General features: G+C 61.2%; 1 protein-coding gene across 5 annotated transcripts in view; it reads right to left on the bottom strand.

Moving 5' to 3' along the window:
- WIZ (WIZ zinc finger) overlaps positions 1-12,323 on the bottom strand; it is a 35,550-nt gene extending 23,227 nt beyond the window's left edge. For 3 of the 5 annotated variants that reach the window (XM_068664471.1, XM_068664472.1, XM_068664470.1), the window contains exon 1: positions 11,861-12,323. In XM_068664471.1, coding sequence (XP_068520572.1) covers positions 11,861-12,230 — 370 coding nt within the window. In that variant the 5' untranslated portion in view covers positions 12,231-12,323. Of the gene's footprint in view, positions 1-5,751; positions 5,819-9,332; positions 9,992-11,860 lie in introns of those variants that run through there. The other 2 variants (XM_068664473.1, XM_068664475.1) reach the window with 2 other exon arrangements.
- Between the last annotated feature and the right edge of the window lie 3,811 nt (positions 12,324-16,134).

The raw sequence follows: 16,134 nt of genomic DNA on the forward strand, positions 1-16,134 counted from the left end.
CAGGCAAATTAGACCGGAATTTACAATACCAACTTTTGGACCAAACCAAAGGTTTCCAAGAGCCTCCCCAAGCCAGCGGATCATCTCCAAAGCCCTGCACCGAAACAACACGTGCTCTCCCAGGCTTTTTCCCCCCTCCGCTTATCTAAATGGAGCAAAAAGGTGGATTTTAGCTCCTTTACGGCCAGAATGTGCGCCCCTGCCATTTGAGCAACAGCATTAGGCAAGGGGTGAGTTATTGCATCACCTTCCGAGTAGCGCAAAGATGTTGCAAGGGCGTGAGCGAGCTCCAGAATTAAAGACTGGCTTCTGCTCAGGGTAACGCTTTCATCTTGGGTTTTAATTTGAGAGCAGAAAGTACCTGAAGACTTGCTCATTGGTGTTAGCTTCTACGTATTGTAAATAACCTGGAAAAAAACCCCAAAGCTTTGGCTCGACGCATGCTCCAAACACACCACAGTGACCCACGGGGCTGAAAAAGCAGCAGAGAATTTGGCACAGCGAGGATCGACGCTCGACGGCGGGGAGCAAACCCTGCAGCCCCACGTTACCACCCCAACCCTGTGGGATTTCCGCTGCATCGGGTGGCACAGGGCTGTAGTTCTGTTTTTAAGGCAGCGCGATGAGGATTCCCACACTAGGAATCTTCTCCAAGAGGAGGGCTCTAAGGGAGCCGAGAGATTGGTGTGGCAGAAGCAAGACAGCGACTCCACTAAAAAAAATTTTAAAAAAAAGGCCATGAGGCCATGACCAGCAGCTCTTCCCTCTCCAACCAACCCTAAATTGGAGCTGCAGCCCCTGCACGAATGCAGAGCTTTCCCCTTGGGCAAGGGAAGCCAACCGCTCACACCCCACGTCGGCAGCTCCACCAAGAGCACCCTGGGCTCCTGTGGACACCTGGGTGGCCACCAAGCCCAATTCCAGTTCTTTTGAAGGTATTTTAAAGGTATTCCTGCCCCAAAGCTGCAGGCAGGGCAGGTTACTCCTCCACCCCAAAAGGATGCCATTCCTGCCCCGAATCCCCAAGCAGGGTGGACTGCTCTCCACGTCAAGAGCGCAGCATCACTCCACGAGCTCTCTGATGGCATTCCTGCCCCAAATCCCCAATTCTGCTCCGTGCCAAGCTCGCAGCACCACACCGCGCTCACAACAGCCGCTCTCCAGCGGGAATCATCCCACTCGATGCCTCATGCAAGCGTCCAAACCCTGCCTGGAGCCCGACGAGGCCATGGCGCTCTCCATCCCTTTGCTGTGGCTTGCCGGAGGCAAGTTGGAGATTTTGCTCGTTCCCCTGAATTCAGATGAGCTGGCGAGAGAACAGGAGGCTGCTGCGGGAGGGCTTGGACTGAGGCGTGAATTCCACGTTTCCTCCTGAAAACGGTCGTGTTTCGGGTCAAATTTCCCGCACGCGGCGCCGGTGAAAGCTCTCGGCTGCTTGCAGCTGGAAACGAGATGCTTTTCGTTCTCCTTCGCTCCGTGGCAGATCAGGGCAGAATTAAAGGACGCTCCTTAGCCCCCAGGCAGGTGACCTTGAGGACAGCTCTTCAAAGCCCGGCGTGCTGGCAGCACACCGCGTCCCATCTGACTCGGGCTGCTGACAGAGCCGGGGACGGCGCCGTCACGTTCCCCTCGCCCTCGGCAGATGCAGGGTGCTGGAAATCCACGCGTGGCAGGGCTGGAAAGCCCCAGGGTTGTGCAGGCAGCACCCAGGTGCCGCTGGTTTCTGCTGCTGGACTTTGCACGGGCAGGAAAAGGCACCGCAAAGGGGCCGAGAGACTGCAGACCACGCAGCTCGGTGGGGATACGAACACCGAGGTCCTGACACGCCTGCTCTCGTCTCGGGAGGGGAATGCTGCAGGCTGGCACGCGAAGGGGATCAGCTCGGGAGGAATAACCCACCGCTGGGATTCGGCTCCGTCCCCACGCTCCAGGCTGGGAGGAGCTGGACTTCGCTCAGCTTGGGAGCTTGGAGAGCTCCGAATCCTCCCGAGCAGGGGGCGAAGAGGACTCCACGGAGGAAATAACATCCCAGAACGGGTAACAGTTGGACTCGATGATCGCAGAGCTCTTCTCCAACCCAAATGATTCCTGGGCCTCCAGGGAAGCTGCGGCACCTCTACCCTCGGAGATTTTCCCCCAGTGGGACCGGGCAAGCAACCCGTCCTGCTCCAACCCAAACCTCCCTACCCAAAAAGACGTCGGGGCTAAAGCTCCCCGGCTCCATGAAGGCTTCACGCTCACTGCACCCCAAAGGTTTGCTCGCTCTGTACCTGGACGCCGCGCACCCCAGCACCCCACACCGCCTCCTGCCACGTGCGCGGGGGCGAGCGGGTCCCTGTCGCCTCCACGGGCCCGGGGTTCTCCTGTCCCTGCGACCGCAACGGGCTCTCCCTCGAGCGGTTACAGAGGCAACGCCTGCTCAGGAAGTGGTCTCCGCAGCAGAGGCTGCAGGAGGTGGGGATCGGAGGCGCTTACTCAGCACCCGAGCGAGCGCAAGCTCGTCCCGGCTCCAGGACGCTTCGCACGCTCAGCTCGGTCGGCCCGGCCACTCTCAGTGCCACAAATCACCCCCCGTTCCCTTTTCCATCCTGCTTGGCCCCCGACGCCAAGCGAAGCGCCGTGGGTCCGCGTGGAGCTCGGCCCCTCCAAGCTCCCCGTTTCCCAAAGGGGTCGGTCGCATCTCGCCGCGTGCCGTGGGCTCCCCGGCTCTCGCCGTGCCGGATTCTCTGCCACCGCTGTCACGCCCAGGCTTAAAACTTCCCATTGCAACGTGGGCCCCGCGTGCTGGCTGCGTTCGGGCTCGGCTGTGCCTGGGCACGCTCCCTCCAGCGGCTCCAGAGTTCGTCCTGGCTGGTCCAGACAGATCGGTGCGTGTTGTGTCAGGACCAAAACCCCGCTCCAACCTTTCTGGAAAGGGTCTGGAGCAAGCTGTGGTGCCACCACAGGCTCAGCAGCCGTGTTTCTCGCAAAGCTGGGAGGTTTGGCACCGATTTAGGCTCATCCAGTGCTGGCCACGGGCAGGAAGAGCATCAACCCTCTGAAGGTGCAACCTGTGGAACCACACCGCTCGCCACGCACGAGCTGATCGTCCTCCAAGAGGAGCTCGTGGTGGGACTCTGGAGCAAGAAAAGTCACCCGTGCTCCGCTGCTCAATTCTCACCCAAGTCTCTGCAAGCCGGAGCTGAAATGAAGAGAGAAAAAAAACAAAACACCACCGATTGAGCTAAACTAAAATAAACCAGGGCCTGCTGGCTCGGGTGCGCCGGCTCGCGTTCAAGCTGCCCGAGTCAGCAGAGCTCAGGAAACTCCGCGTGCTTCTGGAGGACGGAGACGGAGGAAGCGTGACACATCTCGGGCTCTTGGCTGCGCTCCCCGGGATGTTTCTGGTCGGCGAGATCCGCCGCCACTCCGCGGCCCTCCAGCAAACATCTGGAGCTGCCCCGGTGCCACGCAGCGAGGCCAGGGAGCGCTGTGAGGTGGCGGCACGGTGACATCCCCCGGGTCCCCGTCACGGTGAGGCTGTCGGGGATCCCGTCTCCCTGCTGAGCTCATATCCAGCAAGGGGGCAGAGGATGGAGCCAGGAAGGCGATGCTTTATTCCACCGAAGGCTGGAGAAGGCCCACCGGGGAGGAGAGGGGACGTTTGTGGCTCCTGCAGACACACCACGGCCTCGGAGGCATTCCCTCGGCTGTCCCACTCACCAGGGCCACCCAAAAGCGGCCGGAGGAGGAAACGAGACGCGGCTCTCCCACATTCCAGCCTGGACCATCTGGGCGCTGTCGTCTTCTGAGAAACGGCTGCGCGGCGGCACGGGCTGTCTGTTCCAAGAAAAGAGGCCAACCTGCGGGTCTGCGAGCCAAGGAGCCGAGCCAAAGGAGGAGGAGGAGGAGGAGGAGGACGAGGACAGGCTGCTGCCACGGCGCAGGGCCCGATGAATCCGGGCACGGAGCCCACAGAAGCCTCGGGGTCTCCAGGGAGGTTTTGGCCACCCTGCAGCGAGGGTTTGGAGACCGAGCGGGAGCAGCTCACTGGAGGCAGAGGAGGAGAAGCGGCACAAAATCCATCAGGACCCGTGAGGGAGGGCAAGATCTAGAGAAGATCCAGTGGAAAAAGCAGGGACAAGTGCAAAGACCAAATACAGAACGGATTGAGGGATCGCAGTAAAAAGCTCCCGGCGATGTTCCGCAGCTCCTGACCCTGAAGGGTGCCTGAGAAACGTCCCCCGATGGCCCAGCGCAGAGGGGAGAGGGGCAGCAGCGCCCCGATGGAAATGGACGGGAAACCGTGCCCAAAGAGCCAGGGAATCGGAAGAGAAACGGGGATGAGCCAAAGGGAGAAAAGCCACGGCGCATGGGAAGCTCATTAGCGGGACGATGGAGGACCTGCAGCCTCTGGCAAGCACACGGGAGCTGTGAGTCACTCACGGTGTGGTTAGAGGGAAAAAAAATAAAGAAGAAGAAAAAAAAAACAACATTTAACTGTGGTTTGCAACCTGCAGCGCGTGGATGACTTCGAGAACTGCCTGCGAAAGGCGGCGGAGAGGAGCCAGCCCGTTGGCAGCAGGCATCCGCTCCCTGCTGGAAAACCTTCAGCAAGCCTTAAAAAAAAAAAAAAAAAGCGGAAACCCCCCCGTTCCTCCCCAAAACGCCTCGCACCAGGGCAGGGAGCCCCTGTCACCATCCAGGACCCCGCGGGGGGTTCTGCCGCTCGCGTGTGAGCGAGGTTAACCGAAACCGAAACAGGTGTGAGCAAGGGCTCAGCACGGGAGGGGGGGGAAGCAGTTTTTTGGCTGTTTTTTTTTTTTTTTTGCTGCTCGCAGCCCGAGCAGCGTGGCTTGTTTAGCTTGGCACGGCCGGGAGGGAACCCGACACTTTCCCAGCGAGGAGCTGCGCTCTCCTTCCCAGCCTACCCGCGCTCCCAGCCAGAGGATTGGGGTTTGCTCTCTGCTCAGCCCCGGGGGGATTTGGAAAGGGCAAAGCAGGGGGCACCGACCCCACCGGTGCCACCCCCGGCGCTGCAGTCCAGGGCTCGTTTCCCTGGTTGCTTCCAGAGGTGGAAAGCTCACACCATCCCGGGGTCTGGAGGTGGTTTTGGGGCTCCCACAGCCGGTGCCCCCATCCCTGAGCAGAGCTGCACCAGGTTGGAGAGGGGGACGCTGCTCGGACCACGGCTGCTGCCTCTCGTTGAGCTGCAGCCAACGATGCTCGGCCCGACGCAGTTTTTGGGACCGTGCTGATCCCGTTTAACCCAGCGACGGCGACCCCAAGCCCCCAAACCTGCTTCGAGCCCGGGGAAACCTTCCCGTGCCAAGGTCCAAAGGCTTCAAGGCGCGATTTCAGCTCCTAAACACAACCTGATGCGGGTCCAAAAAGATCGAGCCTAGGTAACCGCGCTCTGCCTGCTTGGGGCAGGGCAGGGGCTTGCCCTCCATCGCTATCCACCCCCAAAAAGAGTTCAAAACCCTTGGAAAAGGGTTTGGGGTGAGCTCACCTTCGCCACCCCTGCCTCGTGCAGCACCCAGCCCCAGGCGCGGCTCCCAGCCACCTCCCTGCATCTCCCAATTTGCAGCAGAGCCCAGGTGGGCGCCGTGTAAAACCCCAATTCCTTTGCCACTTGGAACCCTCGGGGCTCTTCTCCCCGAGGCGTTTCCAAGCCTGCATTCTCCCATCCCGTGGCTTTGTTCTAAAAACAAAGGGCAAGTGCGAATGAGGCTGCCTGCGGGTGCCAAGCCTTCCTTTCAGGTCTTTTACCTGCCGATGGGTGCCCAAAAGGAGCCTTTTCAGAGGCTGTCGAAACCCTTTTTTTCCCTTTTTTTTTTTTTTTCTCCTTCCCCTCCTCCCATTAAGGAGTTATCAGGGCTCTGAGCAATCCCATCCCCTCCATCCTGCGGCTCCGTGTCCAGCTTTAAGATTTATGTGCCGGGCGGCAGAAACTTTCCTCGTCAGCAGAGGCCGCGTCCAGCAGCTGATGAAGGAGCGGCTTCTCTCCAAGCTGCCTGAACGCCGTCCAGGCTCTGTCGCAAGCTCGTCTTGTTCGGGTCCATCCCTCCTCAAAGAAAACTTTCCAGCGGCTCTCTCTGCGCACGGGCTGCTCCCATGAAAGTGGCAGTGTTTGACCGGCGATGAATGCGGCCGATTCACGTCGCCACCAACTTCTCCCCTCCAAAATGCATCTTTTCGCCCCGCTCACTCGCTCCTCCCGGCTCACGTCGCTAAAACGGGGTTGGAAGCACCTAAAAAAGCATCCGGGGAGCCCTGGGAAAGCCAGCGCGGTGCTCGCGCTCTTCTACCTGCAAGCGTTAGCTGGGGAGATGGTCCCCAAAGGGTTTTGGGGATGCTCTATGGGAAAAAACTCTCATTGGGATCATCTCGCTGGTTGCTGCTGTTACCGAGCTGTCCTCCCCGATTACAGAAACCCACCCAGGAGAGCTGTGGCTTCTGGGCTTTCTGGAGATGCCCAAAATTGGGGAAAAGCCGTGGTGGAAATCCCTGGGCTGCTTCTCCCGGCACCTCCTCACCCCAGGCTCCGGCGAGGTGGAGGATGAACCGAGATGGGACCCAAAAAGCTGCCGAGATCCTTCTCCCACCTGAGCATCCTACGGGGAGGTGGGCCCCAAACGCCCCGGGGAGGAAAAAATGGGACCGATCCGAGGCAGAGCAGGAAGGGACCAGCCACTGGAGGTGCTGGGTGGAAAATGAGGAGAAATCGAGGATATTCGCCTCAAATCGCGGGGTCAGGGTCAGGGCTTTGCTTGCGAGGTCTCTGCGGGGTCCATCGGGCACAACCCAGGCAGAGCTGCTTTCCCAGCTCCTCGGGTCTTAAATTAGTCTTTTTTTCTTTTTTTCCTTTTCTCCCCTCTACATCTGGGAATCCTTGAAGGCCAAGCTCCCAGAAGATGCACACAAGTCGTGATTTTTGGGAGCCAGCAAAAAAAAAAAAAGGCAGATTTTGACCGCAGGAACAGCCCGAAGCTGTACGAACGCGTCGGATTAACGCGGCTCCGAGGGGGACGAGCCAGAGGCAGAGGACGGGAAGCAGCTGCTGGGCTCCACGTCCCCGCACAGGAGAAGCTCCCCCAGGTCCCGCTGACACGAGGACGTGGTGCTGCGAGCAGGAATTTGGGTTTCTCCCCGGCAGCGAAGGCTGGAGGAGGACGAGCGTGGCCCCGTGCCGCAGCATGAGCTCATTTCTGCTGGGGCTGGGGCGAGGTGACGGCAAATCCAGCCCCAGCCTGACCCCGCGGCCGGTCGCTCTTCCAGAAGGGGTCGTTGCTGCAGAGCTGCTCCTCCTTTAGGCTCTCCTGGACGGGTTTTGTCCCCAAGAAGTGAGATTTGGGCCACTTACCGGCGTTTTCTGTACATCCAGCAGCCTGGAGAACAGCCTGGGCTGCGGGACAAAAGCAAGCACTGCCCCCAAAAAAATACAAAATAAAACCAAAACGCACGTTTGCATCCTTGCTACAAGCTTGCCCTAACCGAGAGCCTGGCTCTGCACAGCAAAAACCCAGCCTGGCCCTAAAAAAACCCCGGATGGGGCCGTGTCCTACTTGGGATGGCAGCGGGAGAGCCCCCGGCCGTGCCCCCGGCTTATTTTTACACCGTGGCCCCGTTAGCGCGGGCTGCCTCGGGACGTTATTTATAGCCCCCAAAGAGTGGCACGGCAGCTGCCCCGCACCTCGGGCAACCCCGAGGAGGAGGAGGAGGAGGAGGAGGAGCGGGAGGCAGGACGGGAGCAGAGCCCACCCCCTCCTCACGCCTTCACGGCTCCAGTTTTGGGTCGCCCCAGGCCACCAAAACGTCCCCCACGACATCCTCTGCCCCACGGGGACATCGCCGTGCTTGCAAGCAACCCCTCAACCCAGCCATTGCCTTGCCCAAAAATCCTTTTTTTTGGTGTGTCCTCATAGCCCCAAACCCCAAAACTCTTTGGGAAGAGTTTCCCCTCCTCGAGGCTCACGACCCCTGCGTTAGGGGACACGGAGCACGTTTTTTTTGTTTTTTTTTTTTGTTTTTTTTTTTCTTTTTTTTCCATGCAACCTTAGGGTTACCAAGTGTACTCCACGTCCCGGCTCCAGCCAAGCTCCGTCTGTTGTCTTGGACTCGAGCGTTCAATTATTTATTTGCTAGGCAACACCATGACATCTTTCCTGGCACCGCTCGCAGGCTGCGAGGCTGACGGAGCGCTAATTAGCGAGGAAGGTTCCTGGGACCGCGAGCTCAAACCTCCCCGGCGAAGGGAGAGGGTTGGAGAGCCAAAAGGCTCAACTGCAGCCCAACGCCCATGAGCGTGGGGAACGCCGCGGGAATTTGCCACGCGAGAAACACCCCAAAAAAAATAAAAAGACAAAAAAAAAATGGGGTTGGTCACCGGTGGGCGCACGGCGAGGGATTGGCAGGAGCTGCGCCGCGCTCGGGTGTCCCGTCCCGTGACTCGCCTATCTTTTCTGGACGGAGATCAAAGGCGGGCCATAAAGGGGAAAAAAAAGAAATAAAACATAAAAGAAGTTGGCCCAGCAGTTGGCAAACACACCTTGGGGACGCTGGGCGTAAGCTGCTGCGCGCAGGGCAGGGTTTGGAGGCTGCCGGAGCTCCCTGAAAACCACAAAACTGACCCCGAAACGTTTCCTACGCTGGAGCACTTCGTACGGGGACACACCTTGCAAGAAGGCCACGTTTTCCCCCCAAACACCCCTAAAATTCACTCCGATACAAGAAGATGGACTCAACGTCAGGGTAAAGGCAACAGTAAATCACCTTATTTATCGCCCCTTCAGCCAAACCAACGAGAAAGCAGCTTTTCCACCCAAATCCAGTTGCTTTGCACCCGACGGACCCAATCCAGCACAAGCAAGAGAGACGTCTGCAGGTCTCAAATTCCTCCAAAAAAAACCCCATTCATTGATTTTTTTACTGTCCAGGCGAGCTGCGATTGCAGCCCAGCACCGGCCGCGCTCAGCGCCGCTGTCCCAGCCGTTTCCTCCTTATCTTCACCTGCCCCGGGGTTATTTAAGCGCCGACTTCGCTCTTCCGAGCGGAAAAAACACCTTTGCCCTCTCATCTCCCCGCTAAAACCCCAGCCAGAAGGTTTGGTGCCACCGCTCCCCTCTGCAAATGACTCAAACTGGGGAAATTTCATCCCAACGACGCATCCCCCAAAGCGGGACGTCCCCGTGTTGGGGACCTCGTGCCACCAGCCCCGGGCACGGGGAGGTGGCTGCAGCGCTCACCGAGCCCCCCCAGCTGCTGAAAAGCCCAAAGCACGACCCCAGGTGGCCCCCAGCAGCCCCAAATCCCCCTCCCAAACCCTTTCCCTGCCCCTTGGGATCGCTCACCTGCGGGGACGGAGCAGGCGGTGGCCGGAGGGGACGCAGCGCGATGCAGCTCGCCCTGACCGCGGCTCCAACTGCCCTGCCCGAATTGGAGCTGATAAGGGCAGGAAACCCCCCGGCTCGGGGCTGATAAGGGCCCCGGGGATGCGAGGAGCTGCAGCCTGCTCGAAATGCAGCCCCGAGATAAAGGCTTTGGGATTCGGACCCCAGGGCACGCCGCTCGCTCGGCCCCCAAGGAGGAACTGGGGGAACTCGCCATCCCCGGCATTTCCAGCCAAGCACAGGAAACGCCGCCTTGCAACGGTTAATTACCCAAATTGCTTTTAGGAGAGCCCCTTCCCAGCACGGGCAGAGCCCAAAACAGCCTCCCAGGGAAGAAGGAGGGGAGGCGAGGCCACCACGAAGGCAGGGGAAGGGTCTCCGCCGGCCACGGCACCACCGCGGGGTTTCTTCCATCCCTCCCACGCCGCAATCCTCCGCGCGCCCCGAGGGTCTCGGCAGGCAGAGCCCCTTTCCCCGCGGGGGGATCTCGATTAAAATAACCCAGGAGCAGCCTCTGGGTGCCAAAATCCCTCTGGTGCCGTCCTCCGAAGCTAAATTCTCACCGCTCCGGCTCGGAAGCCCCCCCAAAAAAACAAATCCTCCCTCGGTGGCTGCTCGGTGACCTCCCCGCGGTGGCGGCGTGGACTTTGCCTGGTTCCAAAAAGCGGCTGCCAGAGCTGGCTCCGTGCCCTGCGCCGTGCTCCACGCGGCCGCGGGCAACGCTCTCCTCGGGCACGCTGCTCATGGGAAACCCCAGACCCGAGGGGGGAAAATTAAAAAAAAAAAAAAGGGCTGCGATGGAGCAGCACCGGGCTCCTCCAAGGAGCCCTTGGGGTAATTTGGGGTAATTTGGGGTGTTGCCAGCAGCAGGCACAGCCTCACACCTCGCTCCGCGGTACCAAAACAGCCCCCCAAGGGCTGGGGAGGGGCAGTGCTGAGCGTTTGGGGTGGTTTTCACCATTCTGCAGATCCTTAAATCCCACCTTTGGGGCCGTTTCACTGCGTTTTCAGAGCCGGGAAGCAGCCCAAGAGCCTCGCACACCTGCAGCCCCTTCAGCAGGGCTGAGGCCACCCAAAACACCCCAAGACCCCCACAGCCCCCCCCACACGGGGATATTCTCCATCTCCAGGTTCACCCTTGGGATTTTGGGGACCCCATTTCCCCCCCTTTTCCCCTATTTTGCCACACTACACTGCGTTAGCCCATTGCGCTCGGGCAAACCCGCCTCGCATGTGGGATTCCTACAGGGGGAAGATAAAAAAAAACAAAAAACACCAAACTCGAGCGGGATTTGCCCTCCAACACAAACACCCTGAGCTAAACCTCACGCCCGGCTGCCCCGTGCCGGGCTGCAGAGCTCGGTCTTTGCATTCTCCTTCCCTCCTCGGGTTAATTTTCCACCCGGAGCTTCGAGGCCGCGCGGTGCCACCCGAATCCCAGCGGGACCAGCTCACCCCTACGAGCTGGTCCCGGGAAATCGGCTTTGGAGAATCGCCTGCAAGCAGCTCCGCAGCTGGTTGTGCTTCCAGCTGCTCCAAAAACCACCTCCTGCCTGGGGGGCAGGCTAATTAACAAGGCAAATCACCCGCCGGGACGCCTGGAGGAAACGGGGAAGGAAGGAGAGGAGAGGAGGGCCCCGAGGGCGCCAAAGCTTTGGGGCTGGCACGGGAGAAGGCGAAGCCTCCAAGCAGGCGGGGGACAGACGCTGGGAAATTGGGAAATCGGGGGGTTGGGGAGGAGCAGAGCACGGGCAGCAGCCGTGTGGGGTTCCCCAGCGAGAGGAGAGCTGGGGAAACGGCCCCGGGAGGGCGGCAGCACCGCTCTGAGCCCTCACAGGAGGGATTTTATCCCGGGGAACTCCCACGGGTAACAAAACGCTCATCCCATCCCGTAAGGCAGGAGCCATCGGGATCACGGGGCGAACGGGTCCCTGCGCGTCCCACGGCCCGGGGGATGAGGTTTTTGTGCACGCGACCACGCTCGGCAGAGCCGCCCCGAGAAAAGGAAGCGCCGAGGGGAGCTCAGCGAGGTGCAGGTGCTGCTGCTTTCGCTCCCGCGGCCCCAAAAAAAGCATCCACGGCCGGAAGATTTGACTCGCCTGAAAGCTCTCGGCCGCGGGGGCTGCAGCGAGGGGGCTCTGCCTTCCCCAGCTGCACGGCAGGGTGGCTGGAAGCTCGCCGAGAGCCCAATTTTGGGGCCTGACCCACAACCTCCCTGCCTCTGGCACCAAACCCAGGCACGGGCTCGCTGTCAGGACCCTGAGCCCCAAACCCGCTGGGTTTTCACCACGCTGAGCCCCCTTTTGCCCAGATTCCCGGCATCTCACAGCAAAACACCTCCAAACCAAGACATCCAACACGAACCGGAGCAGGGGCACCACCGGCAGGCCGCGGGCACGACCCCCAAACTTGGCTCAACCCAACCCCAAGCACCGGGAGCTGCCACCGGCCCGCGGGACGAACCCAGCGGGGGCTTCCCGGGGTCTTACCGGCCACGTCGCGGGCTTCCAGGGCGATGTCGGGCTCCTTGCGGGCCAGAGTCGAGAAGAAATTGGGGTCCTCTTGCAGGGGACAGAGCTCGGTGCCAGGGGGCCCCTTTCCCTCCCTGCTCATCATCGCCAGGTTGTCCGCGCCGTAGAAGGCGGCTTCCTTGAGCTCCGTCCCCGCTTCCAGCGCTGTCCCAGATAGAGCCGGGCTCTCCAGAGGCGCTTTCGCATCTTTCACAAAAGCAGCTCTTCTCTCTTCACCTTGGGGGCACTCAAGGGCAGCAAAATTCTCTTTGTTTGGCTCCAGTGTCATTAGCAGGGCTCTGCCTCCATCTCCCTGGTGCTCCGATAAAGCAGGGGCAGCTTTCTCCATCCCTCGCCGCTCGCACTGCGGCGCTCGCGAAAAAACCCCGCAGCGGGGCTGGGGAGGGTCGGCGGCCAGGAAAAACCTACGAGAAACAGAGATAAAAGGGAAAATGAGAGAGGAGCCCGGGTTTCTCCCACGCAGAGGAGGCCGCAAGAGCACCGAGCGGCTCCTGAGAACCCTGAAGCTTCCCAGCGCGGGGCCTCGCCGCTGTTCCCGACGCTGGGATTCCCAAATTTCCTCGGTGCCCCCCTGCTCGCCCCGTTTTTGCTGCTCCCCGAGCCCAGCCAGGCTCTGGGGCACGGCACCGGGTCCCACCGCTCACCCCCCCTTGGCAGCACCGATGCTGCCGGTAGCCGACATGGTGCCGTACCCTAAAACACCCCAAATGTCCCCAGCATGAAGCTTTTCCCCCAAAAAGCCCATTATTTCCCCCCAAAATTAAACACCATGGAGCTGTGGGGGTGTCTCTGTACCCTCAAAGCCTCCTGGCTCCCCAAAACCACGGGATTTTGGCCACCGAGCGGGGCTGAAGCAGGAGCAACACCTCAGCCTCGTGCCCCGACCCCATCGCCGAGGCCAAAATCACCCCAAAAGGGGAGAAATCCTCAACCCCTGCAACCCCGCGGCCTTTTGGATGAGTTCAGCCGCCGGGCTCGAAGCATCGCCCTCACCAAAAACAGCACCCGGGGGTCCCCCGAGGGTCTGGGTGCTGCTGGGGGCCAAACCGTTGCGTTTGTGTCCCCCCCAAAATAAATCACCCGTCTCCCCCAAACCCTTTCCACCACCTGGAGGGAGGGGGGGGGGGAGATCTCCAGCGCCCCTGCTTTGACCCAGGGGCCGAATCCTGAGCGGGGCGGGGGAGGATAAAAAAAAAAAAGGAGGAACCGGGCGCTAAAAGGGCCGGCTTATCAGCGAGCCGAGGATAAAGGCACCGAGGGAGCGGCGAGGAGCTAAATTTACCCAGGCGGGGAAGGAGCAGGCAGGGAGCCTATAAATACCTTCAAGGTAACAATGCAAAGAGCAGAGGGAATCGGGGGCGGTGGCGCTCCCCACGATGCCACCACCCCACCCGCCGTAGCCCCGGGCCACGGGAGGAGAGCGGCAGAGCCACGGCACCGGGCTGACCCTGAAAATCCCACTGCTGTCCCCAAAAAAGCCACCTCGGCCCCCAAAAAGCCACCTCGCACCTCAAAAAGACACCTTGTCCCTCAAAAAGCCACTTCATCCCCTCAAAAAGCCACCTCGTCTCCCCAAAAAGCCACCTTGGCCCCCCAAAAAAGCCACCTCGGCCCCCCAAAAAGCCACCTCGCCGCCTTCCTCTCCGGTGCCCAGCTGCACGCACCCAACCAACTCTTGCTTGGGCTGGTTTCTTCCCACCAATTTTTTAAAAAATATCACTAAAGACCTAAAAGTGAGCTAAACTAAAATAACGCCGCCTTCCTTCAGCAGCCAGGGGGCAGCTCCCGCAGCCGCCTTCGATTTGGGGCTGGGGACGCTGCTGGACCAAAGCTTTTCCACCTGGGGCTTGGGAGCAGCCCCGGCTCGAGGCGTCCCAAATCCCCTCCGCACCTTCCCCCATTTGGGGGCCACAAGGAGAGGGGACCCCCAAAAGCCAGCAGGAGGGGTTCCCGCCACCCTCGGCGCAGGGAGGCTGACCCCAAGCCCGCTGGCAAGCGGCGAGAGGCGGGCGCGCAGCCAAAACGGAGAGAAATCACCCCAAAATGCATCGCCCGTTAGTGGAATAGAAGGGAAGGCAGCGAGGAGCCGCACCACGACGCGGGGCGGGCACGTGGCGGGGCGGCGCGTCGCCCTCCCCGCGAAGGGACCCATCAAAACTGAGCTAAATAACTGCGGGTTTGGGTTTTTTTCTTGTTTTTTCCCTCTTTTAAGCAGAAAGCAGCGGCTCCACCGGGCTCTGCCAGCCCCACGGCACCCCAAAGACGTTGGGATCCCAACGGGGGCAAGAAACCAGGATTTGGGGTAAAACACACCAAGTGCCGGGGGGGCGATACCATAACGCCCTCAAATACACAAATTTTCAACACTATTTTTTGAAGACCTGCAGCCGCCCAGCCTCCAGGAAGGGGCTTTTTTCCCTTTTTTCCCCTTTTTTTCCCCTTTTTCCCCCCCTCCAACCTGCAGCACCAGCAGCTCCCCATAGGCGCACAGAAGCCGCCCGCCCCTTCCTTCATCCTCTTCTTCCTCCCCTCACACCCAGCTGGTTTTGAAGCTCACCGAAAATTTGAGATTTTCGCCTTTCTCCCCCCAATTCTCCACCCCAGCACCCACAACCCCCCCCCCCCCCCCAAATAAAACACAAACCAGCAGGGGCTGGCTCCGCCGGGTGACCCGCTCACTGCTTTTTTTGGGGGAGGCTTTAAAAAAAAAAAAATGCAAAAAAAACAACATTCTGCCCCAATTTCGCCCAAAGTTTGAGTTCTTACCGAGCTCCCCGCCGCCCGCTCGTGCCAAGGGCCGGGGCCAGGCTGCAGCCGGCCCCTTCCCCCAGCCACGGGGAGGCGGAGCGGGACGGCCCCAATTTAAATGCTAAAAACGCTTTAAATGGGGACAATCGGGGACGATTGGGGACAATCGGGGCCGATCGCTTCCTTCCCTGCCCGCCCGGCCCAGGGGTGGCTGCGCGGGGCCAAAGCGGCTCCCGGTGGGCTGCGGAGCCTCTCCCCCCACCCCAGTGGGGTCGTTTCGCCAAACCGGGCTCGGTTTTGAGGGTTTGGGTCTCGCCTGGAGCCTCTTCTGGGGCAGAACCCCAAAAAGCAGCGATTCTGCAGGAAATTCGCTCCACGAGGGATTCGGGGAGGCTCCGGCGAAGCCCCCACCAGCGCCGTCCCAGTGACAGCGAGGCCGTTCCGGGAGCCCCGAACTGGGGGAGCCCCCAAACTGGGGGAGCCCCAAACTGGGGGAGCCCCCAAACCGGGGGTCCCGCACGGTTTCCTTCCCGGGAGCGCCCCCCCACCCTTCCTCCTGACCCCCAACCTTCCTCCCGAGCTCCCGAATCCTCCTCCGAAGCCGCGGTGCTGCAGGGGGGGGGGCTCGCTGCCTGCCCAGAGCTGGAACCGGTGTCCCCCGGGGGAGGGGGGGGGCTGCTCTTCCTCCTCCTCCTCCTCCTCTTCCTCCACGACCGCTGCCAAACCCGGCGGTGGACGGACAGACGGACGGACAGCCCTCCACGCAAAGCCCCCGGCGAGCCACACCGGGGTGAAAACGGCTCCAAGGGGTCCCCAAAATCCCCCCCCCGTGCCCCCCTCCACCCGCCACCGACCCCACCTGAGGCTGCTGGGGGGGTCCCCGGGGGCAGGGGGGGCTCCTGCCCGCTCGTTACCGGACGCTCGTTGAAGGGAAGCTCGTTAACGAGCTCCACGAAGGCTGTTGGGGGGGGTTGGGGGGGGTGGGGGGGTGTCCCTCCCCCCCCGCACCCCGATGTTGAACCAGTCACGCGGGGGGGAGCACGGGTCCAAACGCCCCCCCCAGATGTTACCGGTGTCCCCCCCCCCCCCCCCCATCCCATGTCACCCAGGTCACCCTGTCCCGGGTGGGGGGGGTCATGGGGGGGGGGGTGAAGCCCACCCTGACACAGCCCTGGGGCCACGACGTTGTCCCCTTGTCCCCCCCCCCAAAACAGCCACAGCCCCCCCATAACGCCTGCCACCCCCCCAGGCACACCCCCCCATGTCCCCAACACTCTCACAGGTGCCCCCCCCCCCCAAACCCCCACCGTGCCCCCCCAAAACTCACCTGCACCCCCCCCGCCCCCGGGGTGCCCCCCCCAAAGCCCCCCAAGCCACCTGCCCCCCCCACCCCCTCCCCACCCCCCCCTGTCACCTTGCAGCCCCCCCCCGCCCCCCCCCTTATCACCCCTCCCTTATCACCCCCCCCTCGCTGTCACCTTCAC

Source organism: Anas acuta, chromosome 32 (genome assembly GCF_963932015.1).
Source record: "Anas acuta chromosome 32, bAnaAcu1.1, whole genome shotgun sequence".
Lineage (NCBI taxonomy): Eukaryota > Metazoa > Chordata > Aves > Anseriformes > Anatidae > Anas > Anas acuta.